General features: G+C 59.9%; 3 protein-coding genes across 3 annotated transcripts; all 3 read right to left on the bottom strand.

The window, feature by feature from the left end:
• Nucleotides 1-638: 638 nt before the first annotated feature.
• F5144DRAFT_120566 (galactose mutarotase-like domain-containing protein) lies at nucleotides 639-3,005 on the bottom strand. Its single transcript, XM_066782210.1, has 4 exons — nucleotides 2,072-3,005; nucleotides 1,946-2,007; nucleotides 1,000-1,889; nucleotides 639-935 (listed from the first exon to the last, which is right to left on the bottom strand). Exons 1-4 carry the CDS (start codon nucleotides 2,838-2,840, stop codon nucleotides 728-730), a joined length of 1,929 nt encoding a protein of 642 aa, XP_066646607.1. The 5' UTR covers nucleotides 2,841-3,005; the 3' UTR covers nucleotides 639-727.
• A 708-nt stretch (nucleotides 3,006-3,713) lies between these two features.
• On the bottom strand, nucleotides 3,714-12,455 carry F5144DRAFT_120541 (uncharacterized protein). Its single transcript, XM_066782209.1, has one exon. The coding sequence runs from the start codon at nucleotides 12,041-12,043 to the stop codon at nucleotides 3,803-3,805; it is 8,241 nt and encodes a 2,746-aa protein (XP_066646606.1). The 5' UTR covers nucleotides 12,044-12,455; the 3' UTR covers nucleotides 3,714-3,802.
• A 412-nt stretch (nucleotides 12,456-12,867) lies between these two features.
• F5144DRAFT_590430 (uncharacterized protein) lies at nucleotides 12,868-14,379 on the bottom strand (the record flags this gene model as incomplete). Its single annotated transcript, XM_066790154.1, has 3 exons — nucleotides 12,868-13,476; nucleotides 13,556-13,758; nucleotides 13,833-14,379. 3 exons carry the CDS (start codon nucleotides 14,377-14,379, stop codon nucleotides 12,868-12,870), a joined length of 1,359 nt encoding a protein of 452 aa, XP_066646605.1.
• Between the last annotated feature and the right edge of the window lie 668 nt (nucleotides 14,380-15,047).

The following is a 15,047-nucleotide window of genomic DNA, read 5'->3' as shown; positions in this document are numbered from 1 at the left end:
CGCCAAAATACTTTATGTGCGGGCCGACTTCCTTGAAACTCACCCTGCCACCCAAGTCCACCTGGTCAGACGGATGAACGATGCTGGGAACAACCACCTCAGTCCTGGAACAATATATAGGCGGTCCCGAGGGTGATTTGGAGGTTGGACGTGTTCTGGTGGTCACAGCCCCGCAAGAGTCTTAGGGCGTAGGATGGCGCCGCGATGGGGATGTCGGCGCTGTCTGCCGGGGATGGTCCACTAACCGCTGCTATATCCCGAGTCGGACGCACAATCGGAGCACCGTCGAAAGCGATATCGATAACGGTCTCTTTGGAACCCTCTTTCGGTGGCGAAATGAACACGGGGGGTTCGCTAACCCGGTCTCAGTCGTCTTTGGTAGCAACGGTTGATGCGCGCGCCCATGTCGACGCTGTATGCTGGGCACTGCAGGATTGTGACGCCGCACATCGCGCCGAGGTCTAAAGGTGTCGTATAGTATGTGGGCAGGTAGATTGGCGACGAGGAGGCGAGAGCCAAGGGTTTGCTCATAAACCCCGTGGCTTCCCATGGCAGGGGGTTCCGAAGGGCAGCTTTGGGGCGTCTTCCAGTTCCCAGACCTCGAATCACTCTAACATATTTTGATACAGATGTCCTTGAGGGCAGGTAAGAGCTGACCCCTGTTCAACCAACGCCAGTATTCCTTGATCTGCCCAGAAGTGACTGGTGCTAAAACAGGTACAAAGACTCAGGCAACTTCTAACCTCAGCGCGTCATACTGCAAATAGACACTCTCCGGAAGCACAGCACTTTCCGGCGCGGTGGCCCGAGCGGGCAGAGCGAGCGTGAAAGTATTCAAGCCCTGCTTGAGATAGCTGGCATCGAAGGTCCACAGGTTGCGTGTGTTGTAGCAGCTAGCAGCGGATCTCGCGCCGCAGGAACTGCTGTGGTTGGCACTGGTGGGGAGAATGAATTATTAGTAACAGGTATTTCTTAGTTCCCTCAAATATTGTTACTCACGGTATAGTCCAAACCGGGAGAGCTTGGCCGTTGACGGTGACGGTGTAATCCAGATTGGCAAACGCCTTGCCCGTGTCATCGGTGTTGCCGGCCGAGGTCTTAACGCCGGCAAGTTGGATGGTCAGGGTAGCTTGTTTCTTGCCCTCCAACTGATCAGGCGTAGCATCGAACGTGACATTCCAGGCGTTGACGTTGGTGTAGTACGGGTCCGGCCGGATTGAGTTTCCCTTGCCACCAAAGACGCTCCACTGCATGTAGTTGAAATCCCGCTTGATATCGCTTTTCCCCACGTGGAAGTTCACACCGCTGGGAAAGTCCTTGGGAAAATCATGAACGGCCCAATACAGGCGGTATTGGTTCGGTTTGTTAGTCCTCGTCGTATCGCGCTCACTGCCGTGCCGGAAGTCGCCGCTGCTCCGGTCCGGTGTCCCGATGCGCCAGAGCTCGGTTCCGGCGGACTCGGCAGTCCATGTTGCCGTTGTTGTGGTTGCGGCACCCGCTTTAACAACGACGTTGTCCTGGATGTACTGACCAAAGATGCCGGTGCCGTAGACGGTCAGTCGATATGTGCCAGCGGCGACCCGAGGGATGGTGATCTCGCCGCTGGGGCTGACTTCGCCCCAGTATTGCCGGTCTTTGGTGGCCAAGTTATTGTCCTGGAAGTCCCGTCCGTTGCTTGCGAGAACTGCGATCGGCTTTGTGACTCCTTCTGGAAGACTGATGCGGCCATTCCAGGTCCCTCGGCCAGAGGTGGGAAGATAGCCGGGAACGTGCTGGGCGATGGAGTCGTAGAAGTCAGCGTTCCAGCTGGGATCGGCAAACCGGCCGGCGTCACTGCGGAGGTCGTTAACCGAAGCGCTTTTTGCGCCCTTGTTGAAATAGTAGTATTGCTAAGAGATTGTCAGTACTAGAGTCAGATACGGGTCGTGGTGAGAGGTGCCGTTACCGGGCCAAACGTGCGGTCGAACTTTTGGGTGTCAGGATTGCCATTCCCATGGTGATTTGAGACTATGGGAAGAGGTCAGAGAGCCTCCTACCCCCAGTAACACAACAGCAAAGTGCCGCGACCTACTAATGTAGTTGTAGACAATGCCGTCAACGGTCAGATCGGACCATTTCGGACCGTTATAGTACGTGTCTTTGGTGTTCATGACAAGCCAAGCCCCGTACGTAGAACCGTCCCGGGTGCCCTGGCCGTCGGAGAATAGACCGTGGTGGGTGTGATACTCCCAGGACTCGGCAAACATGTACTTGGAAAAGTAATCCGACATCTGGATCCGGTACTTGGCGTTGATGCCGTCTCCAGAGATGCGGTATGTCGTGTCTTGGACGGCCGTCCGCCCAGCGTCGGTGGGCAAGACCGACCACATCTCATCAGATGAGGAAAGGTGATTCCATATGGCCGTGCTTGGTCTGAACAAGAATCGCATTTCCCCAAGGCCACCGCCGTTGGGATACGCGGCGCGGCCGAAAGTGTGCAGGCCGGTCTCACCATCTCTCAAGAAGTAGTACGACTCGAAGGTTCTGCCGCTATCGACTTTGGCCGAGATGCGCACACCGGCGTATGCAGTCCCTGACTTGTCGGTGCCCTTATAGAGCTGGAATGAGCCCCCGTTCCAGTAGCCGCTGTCGCAGTGACAATCAAGGTATAGTCGACCGCCGGAGCCCAAGAGATCCTGGCCGTCAAGGGTGAGACCGTTGATTGTGCCGGCACTTTTACTAACCGAGAAGGTCAGACGGTCATTTTTGACATTGATGCTGGAACTGGATTCGGTGGCAGTGATAGTAGCAGATGCGATCTCTGCCCACAAGGGGAGAAGGGAAAGGAAACAGAGCTTCATGATTATCTCGTGTTTCTTTCCTTGTCCATTCGTTGGCGCGGCTAGAATGGATGCCAGGCAATCAAGACCAGACGGAAGCCAGGGCACGGCTCAACAGTAAACTTTATACTTTTAACCCATTGCTTCTAATTTACGGATAGCAGTTTTCCCGGATAGATTCGTTAAACCTCGGCCAAATGAACGCAACTCTCCGCATCGGATGTTACCTGTTACGTACATGTACCTTAGGTTGTTTCCGGACTGTGAAATGATTCCCACCTTCCAATTCCATCTCGTCTGTTCCAAGGTTAGGTAGGTACTTATGCTTAGCCAAGGTTCATTCTTCCGCTAGTTATCAAATGTGCACCAAGAACGTATTTAGTTTGGGGCAAACATACCTAGCCGTCATAGCGTATATTGTCTGATTGGAGGAATGTATTGAATAGGTAACTTGGTCTTCGTCTCGACTTCTCCCGAACTCGCGCCCAATCCTCCCGAGGTTTTTAATTAGCGGCTGGTTCCGTACGGGTGGGGTGGTACGATCGATCAGATTGGCAACGCAACAGAAGCTTCAGGTTTTGAATACGGCAAGGGACCAACGTACGGTATTTACGCAGGTATGTATGTATGTACAGTACCAGCCGCCGTATCAGCCCCACCACACAAATCATCGAAAATCACGACGCGTTCAACTTGGAACCCATCAAGAAGGGGTGCAAGCAGCGATGATCCATTGCTGTTTTCAACACGATTATTCCGAGTCCGAATAGTATGTCTGATATTCTATCACCAAAGAGAAAAATGAAAAAAAAAAAGTCAGAGCGAAACATAGAGTTGTTCCGCCACGTCGCACCCTGCGACACGCCCGCTGCGACACACCGCGACACACGCCGTTGAGAGGAAATGAACACAACAGCTTCCCGTGACCACTACCCTTACAACTACCGTAAAGAAAACCGGCCACCCCAAGCCCCTGTGGATATTTACGACCTCAGAAATTCCATCTTCTTCCAAGCCGCCACATAGAGACGGGCGAGGTCCGAGTCGACGGGACCCTCCTTGGCCATGGTCTGGGAGTGCTCCTTCGCCTTGGTCGTATCTAGTATCAGCCCACCGCACGACATGCGTTCGAAGTGGCCGTCGAGGAAATCAACAAGACGCGCCGCCGGGTTCTCCGTCTCGGGAAGAAGTGGCGACCGGCGCACCCTCTTGATCCAGCTCGAAAAAGGGATGGTCGCGTGCGGCGGGATGTCGAGGGCGGCCGCCAACACCGGTGACATGGCTTTCCACTGCTGGCCTACGGGGTTGTCGATGTGGTACACCGGATACGCATCCGGCGCGTCAGCGACCCCCATCTTCAACAAATCCGCCATGACGCTCGCGCAGTGGTCCACCGGAATCCACTGCAGCACGCCGTCGAAGTCGGGCCACGCCCGCAGGGTCTGCGCCGACTTCACCAAGAACGCAAAGTGCTCCACGGGATTCCAGAAACCGCTGCTCGACGATCCCGAGATTTGACCAGGCCGCACGACCATGGGCCTGAAAAGGCTGGGGTACTTATGCAGGGTCTCGTCCAACAGGCGCTCGCACACCCACTTGCCCTCGCCGTAACCGCTGGGCAGCACGGCGGAAAGCGGCACGCGGTCTTCGAGGATGCGTGGCTCGCCGGCGTAGCCGACCACCCCGATGGACGACACGAACTGGAAGCCGACGCGGAACGGGTGGACGGCATCGCGGGTGGCCATGTCCCGCGCGAGGTCCAGAAGGTTCCTCATACCCTGCAGCTGGGGCTCGAAGGCGCTCACGGGGCGCGTGCCGCTCATGGGCCACGCGTTGTGCACGATGTGGGTGCCGTGCTGCAAGAGCCAGGTGTACTCGTGCGGTGGGAGACCCAGCTGGGCCTGGGAGGTGTCGGCGTCTAGAACGCGCAACTTCGCGCGTGCTCCGGGCGGCAGAGTGATACCCCTGGACACGAACGCCTCCTGTTGTTTCTTGGCGGCGGAGAGGCCGCTGCTGCTGCGACGGTTGAGGCACACCACCTGCGTGACCTCGGGGTTCTCGGCCAGCTTCTGCACCAGGTGCGAACCAAGGCTGCCCGTCGCGCCGGTCACGAGGACCACGGCGCCGAGATCTGCCTTGTTGCGCTTCTGCTGGCCTTGGTCCTTCTCCCGCCGGGCGGCGAGGGCCTGCAATCTCGGCGTGGCCCAGGCGTTCGAGTATTTTGCCACGAGCCGTTCCGCCTCAGCCGTGCGAGCCGCCACATCACCTCGGTCGAGTTCCATCGTTTGCTCTGGGGCGGCCTTTGGGAGGCGAGGACCCTGGGGTTCTGAAGCTAGCGCGAAAATGACCTTTTGGACCGCGTTCTCGGGCAAGTTCCCGTCGGTCCAGTCAACATGTCCAAACCCTGCAGCGTGCAGCTCGCGCTCCCAGTGCTCGGCCGGCACAACCGCGTGATTACGCCCGTCGTCGAATAGCCACCAGCCTTCGAGCAACCCAAAGACCAGGTCGATGAAGGGAACCACCTCGGTCATCTCCAGGATCATTACGAAGCCGTCCGGCCGCAGGGCCTGGCGCACATTCGACGCCGAGACAACCAAGTTGTGCGTGGCGTGGATGGCATTGCTGGCGAGCACCAGGTGCTGGCCTCTCAGCTCCTCGGCCGGCGACTTCTCAATGTCATGCACTGCGAACCGCATGAAGGGATACATCTTCCCGAACCGCCGCCGAGCATTGGCGACCAGCGACGGCGACAGGTCAGTGAAAGTGTACTCGACCCGCATGATGCCGCGCGCCTCGAGCGATGCCAACAGCGGCGCCATGACGAGCGTGGTGCCTCCCGTCCCGGCGCCCATCTCGAGCACCTTGAACGTCTCGCCCGTGCCGCCGCGGCTCTGGATGCGCTCCGCCAGGCCCTCCACCACGTCGCTCATCTGCCGGTAGCTCATACGGTTGAACGGGTGCTCGCAGTACATGGCCGCCGTCACCTCGCGGCCCTCGGGGCTGCCGAAGAGCACGCGGATACCGTCCGTCTTGCCGCTGAGCACCCCCGCCAGCTGCTTGCCCGCGTGGTAGGCGAGGCGGTTCGCCACGGCAAACTCGGGTTGGCTGGTGAGCAGGTCCTCGAGGATGGCCTGGCTCGTCTTGCGCGGCGCCGCCACGTGCGTGCGCGTCAGCTGGCCGCTCGCCACGTCGATGTCGATGAGCCGCGCGTCGCGCTCGAGGAACTCGTATACGCCCTGCATCAGGCGGCCGTGCTGTGGGAGGAACGGCACCCGTTCGAGTGGCTGGCCTGCGGCGGCGGCGCTGATGAGGCAGCCTAGCTCGCCGAGTGCCTCCACCACCAGCGCCGCACAGAGACGGTTACTGCCCGCGAGGAGGGTCCTTTCCGTCTTGTCGATCTCGTACTCCCGCATGAGGCTGTCTGTGGCCATCTTCACCTCGCCGAAGGATGCGAGCACGTCGGCGGATGATAGGACCAAGTTGCTCACAGCTGGCGGCGCCGATGGTGCGTTCAGGGGCTTTAGGTTGCCAGGCACGGGCTCGGCCTTCTGGGCTTTCTCTGGCGGAGGGGTGTAACTGCTCGAGTCCGGCGTCTGCATACCGGACGACTCTTTGCTTCCGTTCCCTTGGCTTGGCTCCGACCATGTCCCTCCTTCACTAGTGGAGGATGAATCATCATCGTCCTCGTCTTCAACCTCACTGCCCTCGTCGTCCTCCACCTCAGCGGGCTGATCGGTACCAAAGAGCGCCTTGGCGACACACGCCACAAACTTACGCAGACTCGTGGCCTCCATCTGTTCGGCCTGGTCCAGCTTGCACTTGAACGTCAACTCGACTTCCCGGCCCAGCTCCATGCCCATCAGGGAGTCGATTCCAAAGTCGGCCATATCTGAGTCGAGTCCTATCTCGCCAGCTTCGATGCCGGACACGTGAGCCACGAGGTTGCGTACCTCTTCGGTAATGTCTCGCCAGCCGGAGTCGTTTTGTACCTTTTTGGGCTTGGCCTCCTTCTTTTCCATCGTTTTCTTGATCCGCTTCTTGGTGTTAGGGCTCGCCTTGACAACGGCGATAGCGGGGGCTGGAGCGGCAGCTGGACGGGAAGAATTGGTAGCAGGCAGCTGCGGCGCCGGTGCCTTGGTACCCAGCACAGTCTCGTCCGTCGTCATGCGTGCCAGCATCCGACTCATCGAGGCCTTGGCCACACGGCCATACTGCAAGCCCAACATGACCTCCACGAGCAACCCCGTCGCGGCGTCAAACACAAACAGATCCGTCGTATACGCCTTGTCGCTCTGGCGTGTATGGCGGCCATACACATGCCACACCTCCGTCTCACCCCGTGACGGCGCCCGCGGCGAGCGCATCGTCACCTCACACCCCGTGGCAATGTACATATCCCCCGGCGGCACATCCGTCATCAGGTTCACCCACAACCCACCCACCTGGCTGAAGCTATCGCTCAGCGCGACATCCAACCACGTATCCCCACGATGCCGCGCCGGCAGCTGCACATGGCCAGCACACTCATCCCCGCGGCCCACCAAATACCGCACGCCACGGTACACCTCACCATACTCCACCACCGGATCAAACGCCCGGTACACCCCCCGACCCTGCAGCACCTCCACCCCCTCCCCATCCAGCCCCAACCCCAGCAACTCGCGACACCGCCCATGACCAACCAACCTCTCCAGCTGCGCAAACTCACGCAGGTAATCCGCATCGCCCGCCGCGCGCAGCCGCAGCCGCGCCTCGGCGTGGGTCTGCGGATTATGGGCATCGCCGCCGTCGTTGGCCACGCTGAGGAAATGCGCGCTCCACTGCGTGCGCTTCTTGTCGAGCGCTGCCAGCTCCAGGTAGACGGTTCGCGAGGGGTCGACGCAGATGGGCGTGTGGTTGATCAGGTCGCGGATCTCGGGTTGCAGGCTGTTTTTTTGGTGGGCGTCCGCCGCGTGCAGGCTGAAGAGCGCTTCGATCATCATGTCGCATTCTAGCGTGCCGGGGCAGATGGGGGCCGTCTGGGCGATCACGTGCCCGAGTACGTAGGTGTTGTATTTGGTCGATTCGGTGTTGATGCGGAAGCGCGCTGTTTTGTTGGTGGGTGTGTCTTGGTAGCCGAGGAAGGTCCATAGGGGGAGGGTCTTGGGGTCGATGGCCTGGGTTGGGGCCAGTTGGTGCGGAGTCCCTGCCGCTACCAGCGCCTTTGCGGCCTTGTCGATTACTTCCTGGGGCGACTTCATCTCGAGCCAGTGTCGCGAGGATGAAGACGTGTCGAACTGGTACGGCGGCAGGAGCAGCTGGGAGTATTCGAGTGTCTGCAGGGCGTGGTGGCCCCAGAAGGAGACGCGCAGACCTTGCTTCCACAGGGCGACCGTGGCGTCGGTGAGCCCGTCGAAGCCCGTCTCGCTGGTGATGGAGACGGCTTGGAAGTGATGGCCATCTGGTGGGGAGATCTGGCTCTGAGCAAGCGCCCTGCTTGCCATGATGGTGATGGTTGAGTTGGAGCCCGCTTCGAGGAAGATGGCTTGCGGGTGTTGCTTGGCCAGCCGCTGCACGGCGTGGTTGAAGAAGACGGGCTCCCGCATGTGGCGAGGCACGAATGTCCAGTCCATCTTGGCCGCGTCAAAGGCCGTTTCCGTTGCCCGTTCTACGGGGATGGTGGGCGGGTGGAACGTCAGCTCCTTGCCGACCTGCCCCAGGGAATCCACTAGTTTCTCGACAAGGGCGGAGTGAAAGGCGTTCGTGACGCTCAGCCGTTTGCTCCTGATGGCTTTGAACCGGGCGTCAGCCGACATGGTCGCTTGTACCGCATCCACCGCGTTGGTCGATCCAGCGAGGGTAAAACTGCGCGGGCCGTTGTAGCAAGCAATGCTGGCCGACCCATCTGAATTGCGGTTCGCTTCCTCCAAGAGCTCACGGACGAGCATCTCGTCGGCCTCAACAGCCATCATGGCGCCCGGATCGCCCCCCCACGAATCACGCACCAGCCTGGCCCTGGCCGCCACAAGCTTGATGGTATCCTCGAGGCTAAGCACCCCGGCCACACACAGCGCAGTGATCTCGCCGAAGCTGTGGCCCACGACAGCGGCCACCTTGCCCTGCAGCCCGCAGTCCATCCAACTCCTCGCAGAGGCATACTGCATGGCGAACAGCATCGTCTGCAGCTTGACCGTATCCCGCACCGGCTCCCGCGCAAAGATACCCGGGTAGATGCTGTCGAGGCCGAGCGCCGTCACCACGGCATCGCACTCGTCCAGGTGCCTCCGCAATACGGCCGCGCTGTCGAACAGCGCTTTGTCCAGCCCGACAAATAGCGACACCTGCCCGCCAAAGCACAACACCACGGGCCGCTCGGCCCTGACCGGTTCAATACCAGCCTCCTTATCCGCAGCCCCGGCCGCCTGCGCCAGCTTCTCGTGCAGCTCGGCCACCGACCGGCTGCTGAAGACGAACCCCTGCGCCAGGCCGCGGTTGGACTGCCGGTTCATGCTGAAGGAGATGTCGGCCAGCGTGGTGGTCTCCTGGGGACACGACTGCAGGTAGCGGATCAGCTTGGCCGCGTAGGCGGAAATCGCCCGGGCGTCGAGCCCCGCCACCCAGAACGGATACCGCCTCCCTTCGGGATGTTGGTGAGCGCCACGCGTTGGGGTGCGCAGGGCCGCAGGCGGCTGCGCGACGATCAAGCTGGCGTTGGAGCCGCAGGCGCCGTAGTTGTTGAGGAGGGCGATCTTGTGCGGGTCGGCCCAGGGGCGCAGCTGCGTCACCACCTCCATCATGTCGTCCGGCCGCACCGCGATGTTGTGGCTCATCTTGCTGAAGCTGGCCTGCGGCGGGATGAAGCCGCCGCGCATCATCATGATCACCTTGATCAGCGCGATCACCCCCGACGCCCCCTCCGTGTGCCCGATGTGGCCCTTGACCGAGCCGATTGGGAGGGGTTTGGTGCGCCCGGCGCCCGGGCCGCCCAGCGCCGTGCGGATGCTCTCGTACTCGGCCGGGTCGCCGACCGGTGTCCCGGTGCCGTGCGCTTCGACGAGTGAGATGTCGCGCGCGGTGACCCTGGCCTGTCGCATGACGTCGGAGAAGAGCATCGAGAGGGATGGGGAGTTGGGCACGAACAGGGGGGTGCTGTTCTGGTTTTGGTAGACAGCCGTGCTGGGGATAGTGGCCAGCACGGGGCTGCCGTCGCGCACCGCGTCGGACAGCTTCTTCAGGAACACGAAGCCCATGCCCTCGGCGCGGCAGTAGCCGTCGGCGGCGTCGTCAAAGGGCTTGCACTGGCCCGTCGGGCTGACGAAGCTCCCCGCGCTGAGGTTCTGGAACCAGAGCATGCTGGTGATGGTGTTGGCGCCGCCCGCCAGCGCCGCCGTGCACTCGCCCGAGAGCAGGTTGCGGCACGCCGTGTGGATGGCCACGGCCGAGGACGAGCAAGCCGTGTCGAAGGTCATGGACGGGCCCGTCCACCCGAAGTAGTGCGATACCCGACCCGTGATGAAGCTGCGCAGCGCCCCCGTCGCCGTGAAGGCGCTCGGCTCGTGGCAGGTGCTGTTGTGGTCGTAGTCCATCCCGCACACCCCCAGGTAGACGCCGACGTGCTTCTTATCGCGGCCCTCCGGTGCAGGGCTCGTCTCGGTGAAATAACCGGACTGCTCGACGGCCTGGTAGGCGGCCTGCATGGCCAAACGGCTTTGGGGGTCCATGGCGGCGGACTCGCGCGGGCTGCGCTTGAAGAAGCGGTGGTCGAACGCGTTCGAGTCCCGGATGAAGCAGCCGTAGTACTTGTGGTTGGGGTCGCTGTCTGCTGCGGCGCGGAAGAGCATGTCGTGCATGAGCCGCTCCCGTGTCACGGGCTCGTGCTGGGACCGGCCCGTCTTGAGCATCTCAGCGAACTCGTCCAGATCGTCGGCTCCGGCTGTCTTGATCGACATGCCGACGACGGCAATGGCGTCCTTGTCACTCTCGAGGATTTTAGGCGGTGTTGTATGGTGCGCTTGTTGTGGCTGTGGTCGGGTCTCGAGTACCGCCCTTGAGGGAGACGGGGCAGCCGGGGGGATGCCATTGTCCGCCAAGTCCTCGTAATGTACTTGGTGAGGTCCGAGACTGCGCATCAGAGTGGGCGGAACACTACGCTCCAAGCCAAGGGTCACGACGAAAGCCTCTCTGCCTTCCGTGGCACTCTTGAACGTCCCATACCAGTTGCACTGGTTCACCAAGATGGCGCGGACAACCATCTCAGTCATATTACCTCGATCTGGCGACACAGGTTTACCCTCGGCCTCGTTGTTATAAGTCGGGAGCGCGAGGGAGTCTGCATCGGCATATTGCAGGTCCTCGAATGACCTGCACAGGTCAACGAGCAGATCAGTGTTGGTCTTCCTTTCCGAATCTGGGCTGTGGATGCGTCCCTTGATCCCAATCTCGGCCACCGTGACATCAGCAGCCCGGAGCTGGTTCACGAGGAGGGGAGCCGTACGCCGCGACGTGGTCACGGTGGCGCGGGCCTCGTCGTAAAGGACGGCAAAATAAGCGTTTGGGGACAGGTCCTTGACTATGCGTGTAGCCTCCTCTCCCGGCTTTTGGCCCCGCCATGCTATGGCATATGACACAGAGCCGCCGTCACGGGTCGCCTGGCTCCGCACCTCCTGGCCATCTATGAGCGCGCCGGCCATCATCGCCAACCGTACCGCTACGGCGCCGTACTTTTGGAATTCTTGTCGATCGCGGGCACTAGCCACGGCGACGGCGGCTAGTAGCCCTGCACAGAAGCCCAAGGTCTCGGCCTTGGCCCCCGACCGGGCCTGGCGGGCGACTAGGTCCGCTTGTAGGTCTGTCGAGTCCTCCGAGTCGTCCGGTCGTGTGAGCTCGAGGTATCGCCAGTACTGAGCGAGCTGTATGAGTACCACCAAGGGACCGACCACGATGCTGGGGAGGGTGGCATCGTCCTGCGTCACGTCGCCTGCACCGTGTCGGAACCATGTGTCGAGATCCGCTAGTTGATCCCGGCCCGGAATTGCACCCCCTATGTTGGGTATCTTGTCCGCCAGGGCATCCCAATACGTTGGCAGATCAGCAACAGTATCTAGGATCCAGTCCCTGTGGGCGCTGGCTGCGAGTGGCCGGACTAGCTTGTCCATTGACCGCTTGGTGAAAGTGCCGACATGGGGGGCGAAGAGGAAAATGCTGGATTTTCGGGAGCCATAATCGAGGTCGGCTATGGAAGTCATGGTAGCTTGGGGAGCCAGCAGAGGCCGGGTATTCTGTTGAAAGAAGGGCACAGGGGGCGGACTGGTGGTGAGTATTCCGGCCTATGTTGCTACTGACTTCAAAGGATTAGGGGGCTATTAATCTTTCCAGGGAACCACACGCCGCCATGACCGCTGAACATATACGGTCTGAATTGTGTACCAAAGCACTGGGCCGCATCTCTTGCGTCCCCGTGGAAGCACCCATGTTCAGGGCTGGGGTCTCGGGTTAGCCCCTGGGAAAGCCGAATCCAACACCGTCGCGTTTGCGTGGCGGTCTTTCGGACTTAGGTACCTACCTCACCTACCAGTCCGAAAGTCCGAAGCATGGCTATCAGGCCATGACTGGGAGATCCTCAGCTTGTCTCGCGATATGTTATCCCCCGTAGTGTTCTCAAACGGAAAAAGGGGGGGTGCGTCATCCATCCAATGGTGATTGCCCGCATTGTAACCAGGGAGGGAACGGTTTCTTCGGCAACATGGCTTCCGCGTCACGCGCTGCGGAACGAGGAAACAAGATGTAGGAGTCGTGTAGTGATAAGCTACTGACCTACAGGTATTATATTGCTAGGTATAGTAGACAGCGATCTGTGAAATGGAGTTTACAGGTCAATCCCTGCTTCGAGTCCTCCGGCCGTAACTTCAAGAGACTTCACTCTGAACGTTAAATATTAGCGGTACCCTCAGATCTCACCGCCCGAAGGCCGGTTTCTCTCTGCTGTATTCTAATAATGGAGAGGAGATGTAATATTGACCGTTTAGATCTCTCTACACTCAAAACGGCCAGAACCACAACCTCATTGCCCTTACAGTGAGCCCGCCCTTCGTTCCACGTACTCCCTCTTCGCGTCAGCCACCATCCCATCCACATCAAAGTCCCAAATCTTCCTCGTGCGCCACTCAAACTCGGCCTTGATCTTGGCACTATCCCTCCCAGTATCCGGATACCGCCACTGGTAAATATTCGCCATATCGCGCGAGCTCTGCACCAACCACTGGGTACGCTCCATCCGAACGGCGCTGAACGCTTGCAGGGCCGCCATCAACGACCGTCTCCCCGCGGTTTCGTTCTCGCCCCGGGCCAGTGCCAGCAGCTCCACCAGCACGAGCGCGTCCTCGATGCCCATGCCGGCGCCGGAGCCATGGAACGGGCTGCTGGCGTGGGCGGCGTCGCCGGCGATGCACACGCGCCCGGCCGCGTAGGTCGGCGCCGGGTTGTCCGCCATGTCGAACACGCCATACACGTCAAGCTTCTCGGGAAGGAGGCTCACGGCTTCGATCATATGCGGACCCCAGCTCTGGAACGCCGCCGCGACTTCGTCGCGCGTGCTGGGTGCCGTCATGACGTTGGCGTCGGCCCACTCTCCCGGATCGTGGATGGCGAAGAGCATGAAACCCATTGTTCCGTTGTTTACCTAGTAGCGGGGAAACGCCCTCTGGAATCAGCTGGGTGTTTCCTTTAATGTAGTGGTGGAAAAAGGGTGGGAGACAAACTGGGAAGGTTATGGTATGGGCATCCGGCCCCAAGTGTGGGATGTAGTCATGGGCCTTGTCGACACCTAGGGCTTTGGAGACCGCATTCATGGGAGCGAAACCACGGAAGATTTTCACGTGGGCGTAGCTGGGGTGTGAGGCCGGGTGGTCTGGGCCCAGGAGAAGTTTGCGGGTGGCCGAATGAATTCCGTCGCAACCGATTACTACATGTACGAGTAGCAGAGTACGTTAGCTAACCCCATGGAACTCAACACAGTCTGTGCAATGTGAAACTAACCAACATCAGCCTCGGCCCTGCTCCCATCGGCAAAACGCAGCACAACCTTGTCGCTCTTCTCATCGTCAATGTATTCAACGAGCCGTTTTCCAAATTCTGTGACTCCTTCAGGGAGCAACGCCACCATCTCAAGCAAAAAATGCGCCCGCAGGCAAGACCAAAATGCCAAGTTTTGCTCCGGCATGTCAAAGAGCAACGATTCTTCCTTTATCGTGGAGGACTCCTTGGTGCGTGGGTGGAAGCCATCCCAGTAACCAACCGTGTCGTGGGGATTTTGCTGCGTCACCCGGGCTAGAGCATCAAGCACGCGCGGGTCCAACCGCTGCATGCACTCCCGCGCAACTCTAGAAAATCCTATCCCAGCCCCGATCTCTTGAAACTTGGCGCCACGTTCGTAGATGGTCACTCTAATTCCACGGTGTACGAGCCCGAGTGCCGTGATGACGCCGATGAGGCCACCTCCCACGATTGCGACATCTAGGGGGGCCTGTGGAACACCCACTTCGCTGCCTGGCGCGTTCCGTGGCCCGTTTGCGAAGTCTCCCATGGCCGCTGGCAAGAAATTAAGGTCGGCAAAGGTTCGGTGGAGGATGATGGCGACGGAGTTTGTGACAAAATCTACCATATGTTCCCAACCATAACAATGTCATTTCCGAGCCATTTCTGGTTGCGAACATGGCGTTTTAGAGCCGTGAGAAGAGGTCTCGCCATCGCCCCGTGAGAACGGCTACGGTGGCTACCATTTGCGATCCCGATGGTTGCAAGGAGGTGAAAGGAAGCTTGGTATCCGATTCCGCCCCCTGCCGGAGTTTGATTCCTCCGCCTAGGTGCGTTTTTAGAATGAATGCCGACATTGCCAGCTCGGCACACAGACCACCGATCCCAACGGCAGGACGAGGTGGCCGAAGTTTCGGACAAGCCGCTTTTACGAGTGCCGATAGGAGTAACACGCCACAAATCAGCAGTGTCTTAGACTACATGCAAATCTCACTCATTATTAAGCACAGTCCCAACTGGACCAACCCTTGACCGCGCCGGAATGCCGCCAACACCTTCAATGATCTCGATCGCCCAGGACGTGTCCTTGGTAGTCTAGAATCTGACCGTCCTCGCTGTCCAGGGCCCTCTTAATCGGTTTGGGGTACCACCGCGAGCATATTCCAGTCGTGGCGCCAAACGACCCCCGTCCATTTGATCTAATCATGCTATCCCGGA

The sequence above is a fragment of the Chaetomium tenue genome (genome assembly GCF_020726465.1).
Source record: "Chaetomium tenue strain MPI-SDFR-AT-0079 chromosome Unknown F5144scaffold_2, whole genome shotgun sequence".
Taxonomy (NCBI): domain Eukaryota; kingdom Fungi; phylum Ascomycota; class Sordariomycetes; order Sordariales; family Chaetomiaceae; genus Chaetomium; species Chaetomium tenue.
This window is presented reverse-complemented; position numbering and strand designations above follow the sequence as displayed.

Coding starts and splice junctions, on each gene's coding strand:
- F5144DRAFT_120566 (XM_066782210.1), bottom strand. CDS start 2,840: ATGAAGCTCTGTTTCCTTTCCCTTCTCCCCTTGTGGGCAGAGATCGCA. Junction 2,008..2,071: donor CATTGTCTACAACTACATTA/GTAGGTCGCGGC, acceptor CTCTTCCCATAG/TCTCAAATCACCATGGGAAT. Junction 1,890..1,945: donor TCGACCGCACGTTTGGCCCG/GTAACGGCACCT, acceptor ACAATCTCTTAG/CAATACTACTATTTCAACAA.
- F5144DRAFT_120541 (XM_066782209.1), bottom strand. CDS start 12,043: ATGACTTCCATAGCCGACCTCGATTATGGCTCCCGAAAATCCAGCATT.